Raw genomic sequence first — 13,138 nt, 5'->3', positions numbered from 1 at the left:
ATGGAGATATAGCCTCTCTCCAGGTCTTGTTTCTCTGCTATAGTCTGGCAGTGTCTTCAGTTCAGAACAAGTTTCACCTGGCAGTAGGGACTGACTAGTCCCAAGTCTCAAGGCTAGCGAGGATGGCTGGCAGGACTCTGGACAGTGGGGTATATAGGTGGTGACTGAATAGTCCCTGGTGGCTATTGTGTTGGGATCTGGTAAGTCCTGGAGGGAGGTGAGACAGGCTAGGAGGAGGCGGCTGTCCCTGGCAAGCAGCCAGAGGACTTGGGTGACCCAAATGGAGGCTAGGAAGGAAAGTGCAGGTTTCCTATGTATCTACACAACATGTGATGGCTACAGTCTCCCTGGGATCAGCTGAGTCTCAGGGAGACAGAGAGCACAGTCAGCCTACCTACCTGGCTGGGTCTGTACCACAGGTGGCAGCTGCAGGGTCCATGGTAGCCATGGGCTGGGATCAGGTGAGTCTAAAAGATATTTGTTATATTTGGGAGACCAAGTGCACCACTGAGCTGCTTTCTAACAGAGTCCAACACACAAGCAGGCCTTTTTTTTTTTTTTAATGAGAAACATCTGAGTTGACATATCACAAATAGTTCCAAGTTTCTTTACCAACCCCTGGTTGGCCAAACAGCTCAACCAGACCTGAAGTATCTCTTTAAACATGAAAAGTCTTAAAAAATTAAATTATAAAAACATCCCTATCAAGTCTGTAGTTTGGCATTTACTGTACATTAGTCAAAAAGCTCAGGCTAAAATCTGTTTTGTTTTTTTTTTTTAAATCAAAGTTTACATTATACATACAGATTCAGGATTGTTAAAAAATATGCACAAATAACGACATCCATGCAATAAAATTTCCTTAGAAATTTTTAAAGCAATGTAAAAAGAGCTGACCTGGGTGCTGAATGGGAGATTTTGGTTTATAACCTGGGAAGTATAGACTACTAGCTGATTGGAGGGAAACTGATTCTAAATATTTAAAATGTGTTTGAATCAACCAATCAGCTCAGTGCACAGGAATTTCCGAACCATTACTAAATAAGGTAGGGGACCCACTAGCTTCTTGGATATAGGTCATTTACGTGCTGAACACCATTGTTCATGGGCCTTATGAGCTGTGCTACAATAACAGTGTTTTCCACAGTGTGTGGCTCTTCCGGAGGCCCCGCCCCCACTCCTTTCCGGAGTTCTCGGAACCCATCTGGTAACTTTATCTGAATGCCAGGTCCTGCTGTGCTTGATTCTGTTCCAGCAGAAGGACGTCTTGTCTGAGTTGTCCTGGGCTCCCAGAGTCCACTTGGACAAGAGGAGGGAGGTGTCTGCACTGAGTCCCTGGACCTTGTCAAGGCAAAGTCACTCTGGGGTTAGTCTGATCCCCAAGCTGAGCACTTGTGGCCAACAGGCTGTTGGCCATGGCACTGCAGCTGGTGGAACCTTCTAGGTGGGAGGCGGCCCGTTGGTGTACCGCAGCATGGGGTAGAAGGAGCGGGCAAAGTTGTTGGCCTGGGTGCAGCTGTAGTCATCTTCAGAGGCAGGTAGCAGGCAGGCCAGGAGCAGCAGCAGCAGGAGAAGCAGCTGCAATGGTAGTGCTGCCCTGATCACCCTTGAGAGGAAGGAGCGTCTTGGCTGGGAGCTGCCGGGGCTGTCGAGGTGGGGCATCCTGCCAACAGAGAGGTGGGGGGCACTCATCAGGAAGGTTCTTAAGGTACACTCACCATCATCTGACTACATGCTTAGGGAAAGAAATCAGGGCTCCGGGATGTGAGGCTCAAATAAGCTGGCAGCTGGGGTGATGGCTGATTAACACTTAAATTGATAAGGTATAGATTCATACAGGAGATAAGCCTTTGGGCATGGCGGTGAGGGATTTTCTAGGTTAGGCTAACCTGAGCACAAGGTCCCCAATGGAGGAGCTAGAGAAAGGACCGAAGGAGCTTGCAGTCCCATAGGAGGAACAACAATACGAACCAACCAGTACCCCTAGAGCTCCCAGGGACTAAACCACCAACCAAAGAAAAACACATGGTGGGACTCATGGCTCCAGCTACATATGTAGTAGAGGATGGTCTAGTTGGTCATCAGTGGGAGGAGAGGCCCTTGGTCTTGTGAAGGCTCAATACCCCAGTGTAGGGGAATGCCAGGACTGGAAACAAGAGTGGGTGGGTTGGTGAACAGAGGAAGTGGGGATGGGATAGGGGGTTTTCGAAGGGGAATCCAGGAAAGGGGATAAAATTTGAAATGTAAATAAAAGAGCAGGAGGCACCACTCCAAAGGTTGGGGCTCTGAGAAGAAAGGAGAAAGCGAGCTGAGGACAGCCATTGTCTCTTGCTGCTTCTTGGCTGTGGGAACACTGTGACCAGCTGCCTCGAGCTCTGCTGTCGTGATTTCCCTGCCATGATGGACCGACTGTACCCCTGGCACTGGGAGCCACAATAAACGCTTTGCTTCCATTGCTTTGTCAGTGTGTTTTGTCGCAGTGATAGAAAAGTAGCTCAGACAGCTGGGGTGCACTTCTGGAAGAGGGGCTCCGTCCTCTCCACAGGAGCCCAAGGGGAGTCACTGGGCACTACAATCCCATTACCTGCTGTCTGTCTCCTCCTCCTCCTCTTCCTCTTCCACTCCAAACTGCTGGAACAAAGAAGCCCATTATGCCACGTGTCCTTCCTTAGGGTTAGCTACTCCTCCCCACCCTCTTAGGCCACTTTCCCACCACACTTTTGGGACTAGAGTCACACCACATGTGATTCCACTTGATGACCTAGGGAGTGATTAGATAGGTCTGTTAAGCCATCAAGATTTTCATATTTCAATGTACCGACCTGATTTACTGGAGACATGAGGAAATCCCTCAACAGAGGCCCTCACCTACAATCTACTGTGACCTCAAAGAACACTACCTCACCAGGAGAGAACCTTTTGAGTCAAGTCTTTAAAAAAAATCATTTTTTAATAATCATTTTAAAGGGCCAGAGAGATAGCTTAGCAAGTAAAGGCACTTTCTGCCGAGCCTGATGACCCAAGTGATAGAAGGAGAGACCCGAGTCCTACCAAGTGCTTCTCTGACCTCCATATGCAGACAGTGGCATGTCTGTATAGACGCACTCAAAAAATAATCGTTATTAAAAACATTAGAACTTCTTTTGGCCAGACAATTGGTTGAAATAGATTTGTGCTATCACAGAAGGTCCAGCGGGGCCTTGGACTCTCACGATTCTGCCATCTTACTGATGCTGAGAGCCATGTTGGGTATGTTTTAAGGGAGGAAGGGCACTGACCTTTGCAAAGGCTGCTGGGAGCTGTTCTCCTGAGTCCACCTCATCAAAGCTGGTCAGAGAAGCATCCGGATCCTGAAAGCCACACCCAGTTGTTCAGTTTAGGGCAAAACCAAGTTGTAGGGAGCCGCCTGCACTGTGCTTCGAGAACCCTTAAAGGAGTAGCTTGTTCCCATCCTACCTTAAATCCTTCTAATTTACCCTCTCCTCCCAGGTAAAAGACACACTTTCTCAGACAAAAGGCCATATAGCCATAGCACTGGAAACCCACAATCCCAATTGGCTGTGAGTCTCCGTCCATCACTAATGGACTCGGGACTGCCCCAGCGGGGGTGGGAGGGGGTGGTGTTGGCCACAGTCTGGTATGCTCATTGAGTTATAGCACATTTTCAGCAGAACAGAAGCTCGACAGATTAGAGGATAATTAGGAAGGAGACATGAATAGTCCTTAGAGAAAGTGAAGGCTTGTATCCAGCATGAAGGTAGAAAAGATGACGGGTACCACCTCACATCTTCCTGCTGACAGATAAGTGGGATTGTCATCATGTGCACAGGGCTGGACCCTTCACTCGGACTGTCTCTATCACAATGCAGCTACAGCCTGCCACCCCACCTGCCTCTTCTGAGGTACCCTGGCCACTTGGCAAGTAGCCTGACTCACCAGGCTTCCCTGCAAGGACATCAGATCTTGAGCCACTTGCTCTTGCAGCTGCTTGAGTTTCTTCTCGATCACGTGGACCTTCTCTTCGGCCTCAATGTAGTCTTCTCCGTGCCCCTTAACCAGAAGGCTGGAGGAAATCTCCCGCAAGGAGCTGACTTGAGGCTGACGGGCTACCAATTCCTTTTCTAGGTGCTGAGAGCAAAATGGTGTAAGACAGTTGTCAAGGGGAGGGCGGTGCAGCTTTCTGTGTTTTGGGAGGAATACTGGGCGCAGCTCAATCCCAGAACTGTCTTTGGATCGTTGATACCAAATAGCTTTGCACTATTCAGAGAGCGGCTGAATAGGTTGTGCCCAGTCCCTGTTTTTAACTCCCTTGAACTCTAAAGGTACTTTGATGTTGAGAAATTTGAGGGAGGAAGGGAAGGAGTGTGCTATGAAAAGCCCAGACCCTTATACTCTAGGGCAGGGAAACTGAAGCCAGTCCACCCAGACCTGTTAGATGGAGCACGCCACTTAGCTACCTGGTAGGCGCACGGGGCCAGTCACTTAAGGGCTGTCTTCTTGCTATGCTGCTACCTCCATTCAAATTAAAAGAAGAAATCAGTTTCAAGCACATTCCAATCCCTTGGTAGCCACCTGAGGTACGGAGGTGGGAGATACCCACTCATGGAGAAAAGTTCTCTTGGGCACTGTGATATAGGGAGTGGAACTCTATAGGGATTTTAGTATAGAATTTTGTAAAAGCAATCCCAGCAATTTTAAATATAAAATACTGAAAATGAAACTACATGTAAGCTTATAGGTAAAAATAAGTCACCTCTGAGACATGTGAGAATGTATAGGTCTTAGGTTGGCTTATTAGTGAAAAATAGTCTATAAAGACACAGTTACCTCCAGAAAATAAGACATTCCTACTATGAATATAGATAACACATGCAGCTCATTTTGGGCAATATGTCCTCCCTCCCATGACCAGGTGAACATTACAGTCAGCCTCTGTGCCCCTGGGCTCTGTACTCATAGTCTATCAGCCATGGATCAAAAAAACACAACAAAGAATTACCACTGTTCTGAATACGTGAATGCTCTCGTTATTATTCCTTAAGTGTGGCATAACAGAAATTTATATAGCATTACATAACTCATTTATATTATACTAAGGATTGTAACTAATCAAGAAAGGATTCAAGACGCATGGCAGGATTTGTGTAGATCATATGCAAATATATGCAAAATACACATAAATATTTAAATATGCACAAACAAAATAAAGATTTTACCTGGTGGACTCAAGTACCCCCAAATCTGGGTATGTGCAGGAGTGTAAGACCACTGGATATCCAGGGGTGAATATATTAACAATGGAAAAAACATGCCTCAGTGGCCTTGACTTTCAAGAAAGTACCTTTAATACACTGATGTCCCTTATTCTTAAAAGCATCTGGCTCTGGCTTCTCACCTCTCTGAAAGAACCCATGAGTCACAGCCACCAACAGTGCCCAGAGCACTGGATGAAACCACCAAGGAGGACCCTGACCCATGGAGGCAGACAGTGGTTGGTGGGCCTATGGAGGAAACTTACCATTAGCTCTTTCTGACACTCCAGGAAGACCTGGCGGTCGGCCTCTAGGCTGGTGACATGTGCCTTCTGCCTGCGGCTCTCTGCTGTCGCTAGCCACAGGAGCAAGTCTTGACTCAGCTGGTGAAAGTCCTTTAAGAAACAACACTCATGAGAGCCCCATTCTTGGTGGGGGCTGAGGGTGGGAGTGCCCGGAAGGAGCTTGCTCGTACATCTCCATTAGTTAGTAAGCAAAGGACCAGATTTCAGTGACAGGCCAGGGGCTCAACCAAGGAAAGAAAAAGGCAGGGAGGAAGAGGGAGGCATCAGCTATAAACTGATACCAGCAGTGGGGAAGGCGGGGAGGGGGTGTGAAGACCAAATATTTAATCCACTTTCTAGATGCAATGGTTGTGGGATCCCACCCCACATGACAGGCTGTGATGGGCTCATGTTCCTAAAGATGGACTCAGAGCTAACCGGTGGTGGAGAGCTAATGCAATGCTCACTCAACACTCATGTGGGTTGGGTAGCAGGCCAGCATTATACACATCACATTGTTCAGTCCTAAAAAATGAGCCCTAGAGTCAGGCTCAGGTCTCAGAGGGGAGTGCTGATATCCCAGAGTTTCAGGGAATTGTTCTAAGTATCAAACTACTCCTGTATTCAGGGCTAGGTCTCTGATTCTCTCTGACAAAAGGACAGAGAGGCAGTTTCCTCAACCAGGTGGCATGATTGCTGCAACACTTACTCCCAGGGTGGGTATAGGCAACAGACCTGGAAATGCTAGGTAAACACGGGGTCATTTTAATGGCATAGGGATGGGAAGGGGAACTTGACTACTTCCTAGTTTAAGCCAGCCTGGGGAAAGTAAAAATATCTGCAGTTCCTAGCGTATGGGCCAGGCTGCTGCCGGGACAGGGCCCTGGGCTGAGTCAACATACCTGGCACTGCATGAGTGACTGCCGTAAGTCTCCTCGCCAGCTGTCCAATACACCCTGGACCGAGTCCCAGGACAGGCTCAGCTGATGGAGCCTATTTTGGAGTTCTGTGGCTTCGGGGCTCTGGCTTGGCAGATATTCCTTATGGCTCACGTTGACGGAGACCATCAAGGCCTTGTAGGTATCGAAGGCTTTTAGTATCTCCTAGGGAAGAGATCAGGTTAGGGCTTCGGACACCAGGGAAGAGGGGCTCGTTTTGAATACCTGTAAGGGACAGACCTCCTCCACACTTCTCCAAGCAGTGGGCACCAGGACGAGTGCGAGCTCGCCCGTGAGTGGCTAAGAAGCATCAGCTGAGGGAGCTTGCCTTACAAGGTTAGTGAGCTTGGCTGGCTGGCAGGGTTGGGGAACCAGAGGCCTGCCTCTGATAGGCTTGACCGGAGGCATGAAGCGAGCCTGCTGACCTCCACAGTCCCTTCTCTGTCACTGGCTTAGGGACAGTTCTAGGTAAGACTAAAAACTTTTCCAGATAAAGACTAGGGAGCTACTTTGTACTTGCCCCGAGGGGCCCTAGAAACACCAATCCTCCAGGAGAAATGGTTACCTCTGTATCCACAGTGGGAAAGCACAGACCTGGAGAGAAACTGGACACCCTCAAGACTCCTGTCTTGGGTTTCAGGACCTCAGACTTATCTGCTCAGGGGACCCCCAAAAATGCAGGGCTCAAGCTGCCTGCCCCTCCCCTGCACCCTGGGCTGGTGCTCCTGAGGCCTAGGGGCTGATCATATGAGTAACAACACGTCTTTAACTGTACCACAGCGTAGTCACAGTAGTCGGACCACAGGATTCCTCAGCCAGTGAGCTGATCTGAACCCTTCCCAGGAAGGCTCCACCGCTGGCCTCATGTAGAACTACCACATACAGCTCAAAAGGTTGGCTTTACCCTGCCTGACAATGGCTACCAGTACCTAAATCTACAGTCCAGATCTTTCCAGCCCTGAGGACCTGAGTCATATCTCTGCTGTGCTCTTCTAGGTTTGGGGATTTTCTGTAGACATTCTCTCATGTGAAAAAGAGAAACCTGTGTCTTGGTCCTTACTGAGGTAAAAGCCACTTTAAGCCCAGGTCTGACCTGTTTGTCCAGCAGCACAATGCTAAACCTGTGAGCCTACACTGAACACCCCCTTCCCCCCTCCACCCATGGCTCCACTCACTTGCAGTCTTTTCACCCTGAGTGCTATTTCCTGGATGTCGGAGGGAGGCTCGGCCAACTTCAGAGCTTCCAGCTCGACCTCAGTTTTCCCAAGCCAAGCAGTGATGCTGCCGATATCAGACTTGAGCTGCTGCACGGTCTGTTTGAGCCTGAGCTTGCTGTGAAGCTCCTGTGCCTGGATCAGCTCCCACCTGTCAAAGGCACCTGGAATCCAAAGCTGCCGATTAAAGCAAGCAACAGTGCAAGCGGATCTCAGCCATGAGCGGTCGGTCGGCTTGGTAAAGGTAAGTCAAGGATGCTCCAAGGAGGAGCCAGAGTTCTTTGTCAGGAGTCTCCAAGTTCTGATCCAAGGTCCATCCCTCTACTCCCACAAAGGCTGGAAGGAGGTGGGGACACAGGTCAAGGAAACCCAACCCTTGGCCAATAGGTATTCTGGCCTCTGGCTCGGTATTTTAGGTAGCGTTGCTGTTCTGATTCACAGAGATCAGCACGAGGTGATCAGCTCTACTTTGCAGCTAACTCAGCAATGACTTTGGTAACCGGACTAGTCTTATGAGGCACTTGAGACAATGTGCTAATTACCACCTTCCCATCTTGTTTTTCCTTACATGGCAAGTCATTAAAACATGCATATCATAACGGGGTGGTGGCACACACCTTTAATCCCAACACTAAGGAGGCAGGCAGAGGCAGGCAAATCTCTGAGTTTGAGGCCAGCCTGGTCCACAGAGCAAGTTCCAAGACAGTCAGAGCTACACAGAGAAATCCTGTCTCAAAAAAATAAAACAACAAAACATGCATTTCATCTTATGGGGATCCTTTGTCACTCATTGTGTAAAGAACAGTTTCCAAAGGGTCAGGGATGCAGCTGTGTAGGACACTTGTCTACCAAGCCTAACCCCAGCACTATAAGGAAAAAAAAAATCCAATTTAAAACGAGATGGCTCGGGACTCATTCCTAAACACAACTTGACTCATTCCAAACTAATTGAGGCTGCTGTGGGGAAGGTTCAGCAGTCTTGGCAAATTCCGCCATTGCTTGATCCCTAGTTAATGTTCTACTATCAAGTGATAGCTGAAGGAAACACCTAGGCCCGGACACCAAGCTCCACATATCCTAAAGGCTGCCCGTTTTTGGTACCTGGCTGCTGTCCCGTTAAAGTGGCCAGCTGCTCATCTTCCTGCTGAGCCTCCTTTAAGCCTTCTTTGCTGTCATCGGTGCCTTGACGTAATAGCAGCTTTACCTGGAATGAGCCAATCTTTAGGTTATTTCTGTAACATCCTAAAGACAATTGAAGATCATCTAGGTTCTGTGAACAATTCCCAACAACAGGTGACCGATGAGTAACACGCCCATCATCGTACCCGGCAAGATTGTTAAGGAAGCGGCTGAGGGCAGAAAGCCAGCAACAGCCAAGGAAACAGATGGTACGCCAATGATGGGAGTGAAGTGGCCTGTTTCTATATCCTTCCTAAGGGTATCCACACAAATGATGGGAAAGTCAGAGGTGACCCCTGATCTTATGAGACAGCTCCTGTGGTAGCACTTTTACACCCCCGCACTGTTTTACAGTGTTCCCACCCCTCCGTATCACCCAGTCGAGGTGTTCAGCATTTTCCTCACTGTGAACGGGAAACACTGGATCCTCCGCCTGTCTAGGTCATTCATTATCAAGCATTTATCCTTTCATGTACACAGTGACTCTTCTGCTCCCTCAGAGCTGATTGGTCTATTCAGGCCTTTGCAAAAATAAATTGATCTCTCTTAGAAATGAGACTTTGTATCTCCGGTAACCGGTGTGGTTTCACAGCCAGTAGACAAGCTGAGCTGTTGAACTTGGGCAGGTGAGGAACACAAGCCTAATGCCTGGGAGAAGCCAAACCATTGCATAGGGAGAGGGTTCCCCGGGCTGGTGGGGTTTCCTTCCACAGTCTTAGGCTGCAGCACCAACGGAGACAGTAAAAGTGGTAGCCGTCAGCTAAGCAAGAGGAGGAATGCCAAAGTGGGCCCAGCCACCTCTGTATCAGATTTGAGCAGCTGAAGGCAGAACTGTCCCCAGCTACATAGTAACAATCACCGTTAGACACAGAGGGCATGCTGGCTAAACCCACTGGCCCTTCACCTCCTCTTGCCTTGCCTACTTTGAAAGATGCCTGTGTCACTACACTGCAAATGACATTTTAACCTCAACTCCCTTACTGTGACTGCTCTGAGCAGTCACTAGCCACCCTTTAACCTCATGCCTTCTCAAGCTGCGCCTTCACCAGCACTCCAAGAACTCATGAAACTAAGAGGTGCAGGCGTAGTTGTTATAATAAGCACCCCAATACAGCATTAGTAAGGACTACCCTAAGGGCCTCCTCCCTGTACACACGTTAATCCTAATGTACGAGGCAAGTTCACTGTCAGGCAAGGAAGGCTAACAGACCACCGTATGCTTCACTGTCAGGCTTGGGAACCACACCCATGTCTCATCGCCACCAATTCAGATTATGATGAAATCCTGTTCTGTTTTCTGACATGCAGTCAGCAAGCAAATATAGCACAGATTTGAGAGGCAGGAGGCGGCTCAGGAAGGCTCTGTTATTTATTTGGATAATTGCCACTAACAGAAATAGTTCTGTCATTATCTTCATCACCTTAATATCAGCACACAAATTTGGGGGCTGGAAACCTTTCTTTCTTCTTTCTTTCTTTCTTTCTTTCTTTCTTTCTTTCTTTCTTTCTTTCTTTTTTTGAAGTGGAAAGATCCACTTTTTTTGTTTGTTTGTTTTGTATTTTTGTTTTTCAAGATAGGGTTTCTCTGTGTAGCCCTGGCTGGCCTCGAACTCAGAGATCCACCTGCCTCTGCCTCCCAAGTGCTGGGATTAAAGGCATGCACCACCACTGCCCAGCTGAAACCTTTCTTTAAATCTAGCCTATTTGCTGGGTTCTGCCAAAGCAGGGATACCTCAAGCAGAGGGCCTTGTTCTCTGGGTGGTGCTGGGACTTGAACTCAGGTCATGCTAGGAAAGCTCTATCACTGAGTGACATCCCCTCCCTGAAGTCCCCTCAGAGAAATCCCATCACTATATGAGCAAAACAGATCCAGAGAGTCTGGAAATGCCCGCATGCACCTGGGCTACGTGCCCAAGGGGTCAGGACTTACATAGTCTGGTTTGAAAGGCGTGCTGGCATCTGTGGGGACTGGTGCCGCAGTCCTGTCACCTTCCATGTGTTTGTAGTGATGCTTGGAATGGGAAGGGCTGTCAGGAACATGCCACGGGTGGCCCTCAGAAATGGATTTACCTAAAACAAAGCGTCCCCCCAGAGTTAGGGTCTACTCTCCAGGCAAAGGATTTCTACTTAGTGACATAAACATGGTCACGGGTGACATGGCATCAGGTTATAATATCAAAATGAGTTCTGCAGCTTTCCTTGCAAAGCATGCAATGTTTGCAAAATGTCAGTATGTCTCGGGAGGGGATGAAATGAGTCATGCAACTGAGCGACATGGCACCTTCACGAGATAGGACCACAGCAGAGCACAACGGACATATGATTGGCTGCGGGATGAGCGGCAGGATGAGCGGCATTCTGGATGGAGCTGGTGTCTGGAGTTGTGGGGGTGCTAGGCAGTAAGGTTAGGTCTCGGGGGGGCCAAGAGGATGGGAGGCCTCTGAGCGGGAAGGGCAAGAGTGACTGGGAAGATGGACTTAGGGACCAACAGCCGCAGATAGCCCTCCACTGCCACTGAAGATAGCGACAGGGTTGGGTGTAGGACTCGAGTGGCAAATGGAAGGAAGGTTTCTTCTGCCGTGGCAAAAGCAATGGTCCCTTCTAACCCCAGCTATCCATCTTAGGAAATCACCGGAAGCAAGGAAATAGTCTGAAACCAAGCCACCATGAAGAAAGCTTGGCCCATACCGAAGCAAAAAACAAAATAACAAAGGCACCATGACAACGGTTCTTTCTGCCTGCCTGGAAGTAGGTGGGTGGGTGGGTGGGTGGATGGGTGGAGGGTGTTGAGAGCACTCTGGTATGTAGGGAGCACGCAGGTAAGGGTGAGTACAGCAGTGTAAATACACCATGACACAAGGACCGAGGCGCATGGTGTCCACAGAGGCACAGGTCAGACATGACGCGGGAGCAAGGTTTAGGATGCAGTGTGTGCCATGGGATGTGGCCATGTTGAGACACATGCACGGGCAGGGGCCTACCAGAAGATGCTTGCAAAGATTTTGTGGTCATTTTAAGATAAGCCTCAGGATTTTCAGGGATTTCTACATCTGAAAAAGAATAATGTCATTGTCCTCCCTGGAGGCCTGCGGAGTAGTGCCCAGGTACTACTAAGTCGACATAGCAGAGCCACTGCCACTGTGGGAGGAGGAAATTAGCTGCTTCCTATCTTTATCAATAAAAGAATTTTAAAAACCAGAAGGATTTCCCCCCATCAACTCCTGTTCATAATAGTGATGGGTTAGGGGCACACGTGGCAAGAAGGGCCACACTCAATGTACTGACATGCTTTGATAAATGCTGCAGAAAAATCAATCGATGAGTCTCCCATTGGCTGGAATAATCAGCGACCAGCCCTAAAGTCAGCATGTGGATGGCGTCCCACCTATAACAGGAGCAAGCTAATTCTCAGGTGAGGCCAAAGGTGAGCAGGGCAGAAGCCAGAAAGCCACAGGCCTGCACCAGTCACACGCTGGACTCTGAATCACTCAGAAATTGCTGTGTCGCTATGGTGCTAGAAATACAGCCAAATGGGTCAAGTTCACAGGCCCTGGGAAGCCACCTTTACCTGACAGTGCGCTGTAGAATGGGCCCTCCTCGTCGTCTTCGTGAGAAGAGGATCCCCCCACATCACCTGTGTGATCCCACTCCAGAGGGATAGAGTCCACACTGACGGGGGTCTCGCAACCAGACCGCTCATGTCCCAGAGCCGGAGGCACAAGGTGACACAGTGACTGGGGAGATGTGGGCTCCTCGCTCTCTCTCCTCTTACGCCAAGAGTCAGCCTGGATCTCCCTGGGGTCTTCTATGTCCGTCTCATTCTCAGACGCCTCCTTCTCATCGTCTAAGCCCTAAATGGGAAGACCCAGGCTTTAGGGTGAGCTAGTTGAAAAGCTACTGCAGTGGCAAAGAGCTTTGGAAGTCTGCCTGTCAGGCACTTCTGAAAACAGCCAGTACTGGCATTTCTAGTGTGGTAAGATGGTTAGGGGTTGAGGGGTAGCCTTTCTTATACATTCGTGAGGACTTGAATTCGAATCCTCAAAACCCAAGTGGGAACAGGGCATAGTGTTCTGAGTGGTTCAAATCTCAGCACTCCTATTAGAGGCAGGATTCCTGTATAGTCATTGGCCAGCTATATACAGCATATGATGTACACTACACAGTAGTGAACAAATTGGAAGGTGAGAATCAGCAACTATAGATGCCCTAGGAACTCCACACGAGCTACATGATACACTTGCACAACCCGTCACACTCAAATGTGCACAAAC

At 48.9% G+C, this 13,138-nt stretch overlaps 1 protein-coding gene across 12 annotated transcripts in view; it reads right to left on the bottom strand.

Moving 5' to 3' along the window:
• Window positions 1-554: 554 nt before the first annotated feature.
• Window positions 555-13,138, bottom strand: part of Syne2 (spectrin repeat containing nuclear envelope protein 2) — a 301,122-nt gene continuing 288,538 nt past the window's right edge. For 8 of the 12 annotated variants that reach the window (XM_085830464.1, XM_085830470.1, XM_085830469.1 and 5 more), the window contains 11 exons: window positions 12,436-12,718; window positions 11,849-11,917; window positions 10,798-10,937; window positions 8,790-8,892; window positions 7,650-7,852; window positions 6,439-6,639; window positions 5,519-5,647; window positions 3,937-4,128; window positions 3,279-3,350; window positions 2,585-2,631; window positions 555-1,663 (listed from right to left, as the gene is read on the bottom strand). In XM_085830464.1, coding sequence (XP_085686590.1) covers window positions 1,441-1,663; window positions 2,585-2,631; window positions 3,279-3,350; window positions 3,937-4,128; window positions 5,519-5,647; window positions 6,439-6,639; window positions 7,650-7,852; window positions 8,790-8,892; window positions 10,798-10,937; window positions 11,849-11,917; window positions 12,436-12,718 — 1,662 coding nt within the window. In that variant the 3' untranslated portion in view covers window positions 555-1,440. The remainder of the gene's footprint in view (window positions 1,664-2,584; window positions 2,632-3,278; window positions 3,351-3,936; window positions 4,129-5,518; window positions 5,648-6,438; window positions 6,640-7,649; window positions 7,853-8,789; window positions 8,893-10,797; window positions 10,938-11,848; window positions 11,918-12,435; window positions 12,719-13,138) is intronic. The other 4 variants (XM_085830472.1, XM_085830473.1, XM_085830468.1 and 1 more) reach the window with 3 other exon arrangements.

Source organism: Mus caroli, unplaced genomic scaffold (assembly GCF_978045245.1).
Source record: "Mus caroli unplaced genomic scaffold, Mus_caroli_1 scaffold_14, whole genome shotgun sequence".
Lineage (NCBI taxonomy): Eukaryota > Metazoa > Chordata > Mammalia > Rodentia > Muridae > Mus > Mus caroli.
The sequence above is the reverse complement of the archived record's forward strand: the minus strand, read 5'-3'. Positions and strand labels throughout refer to the sequence as shown.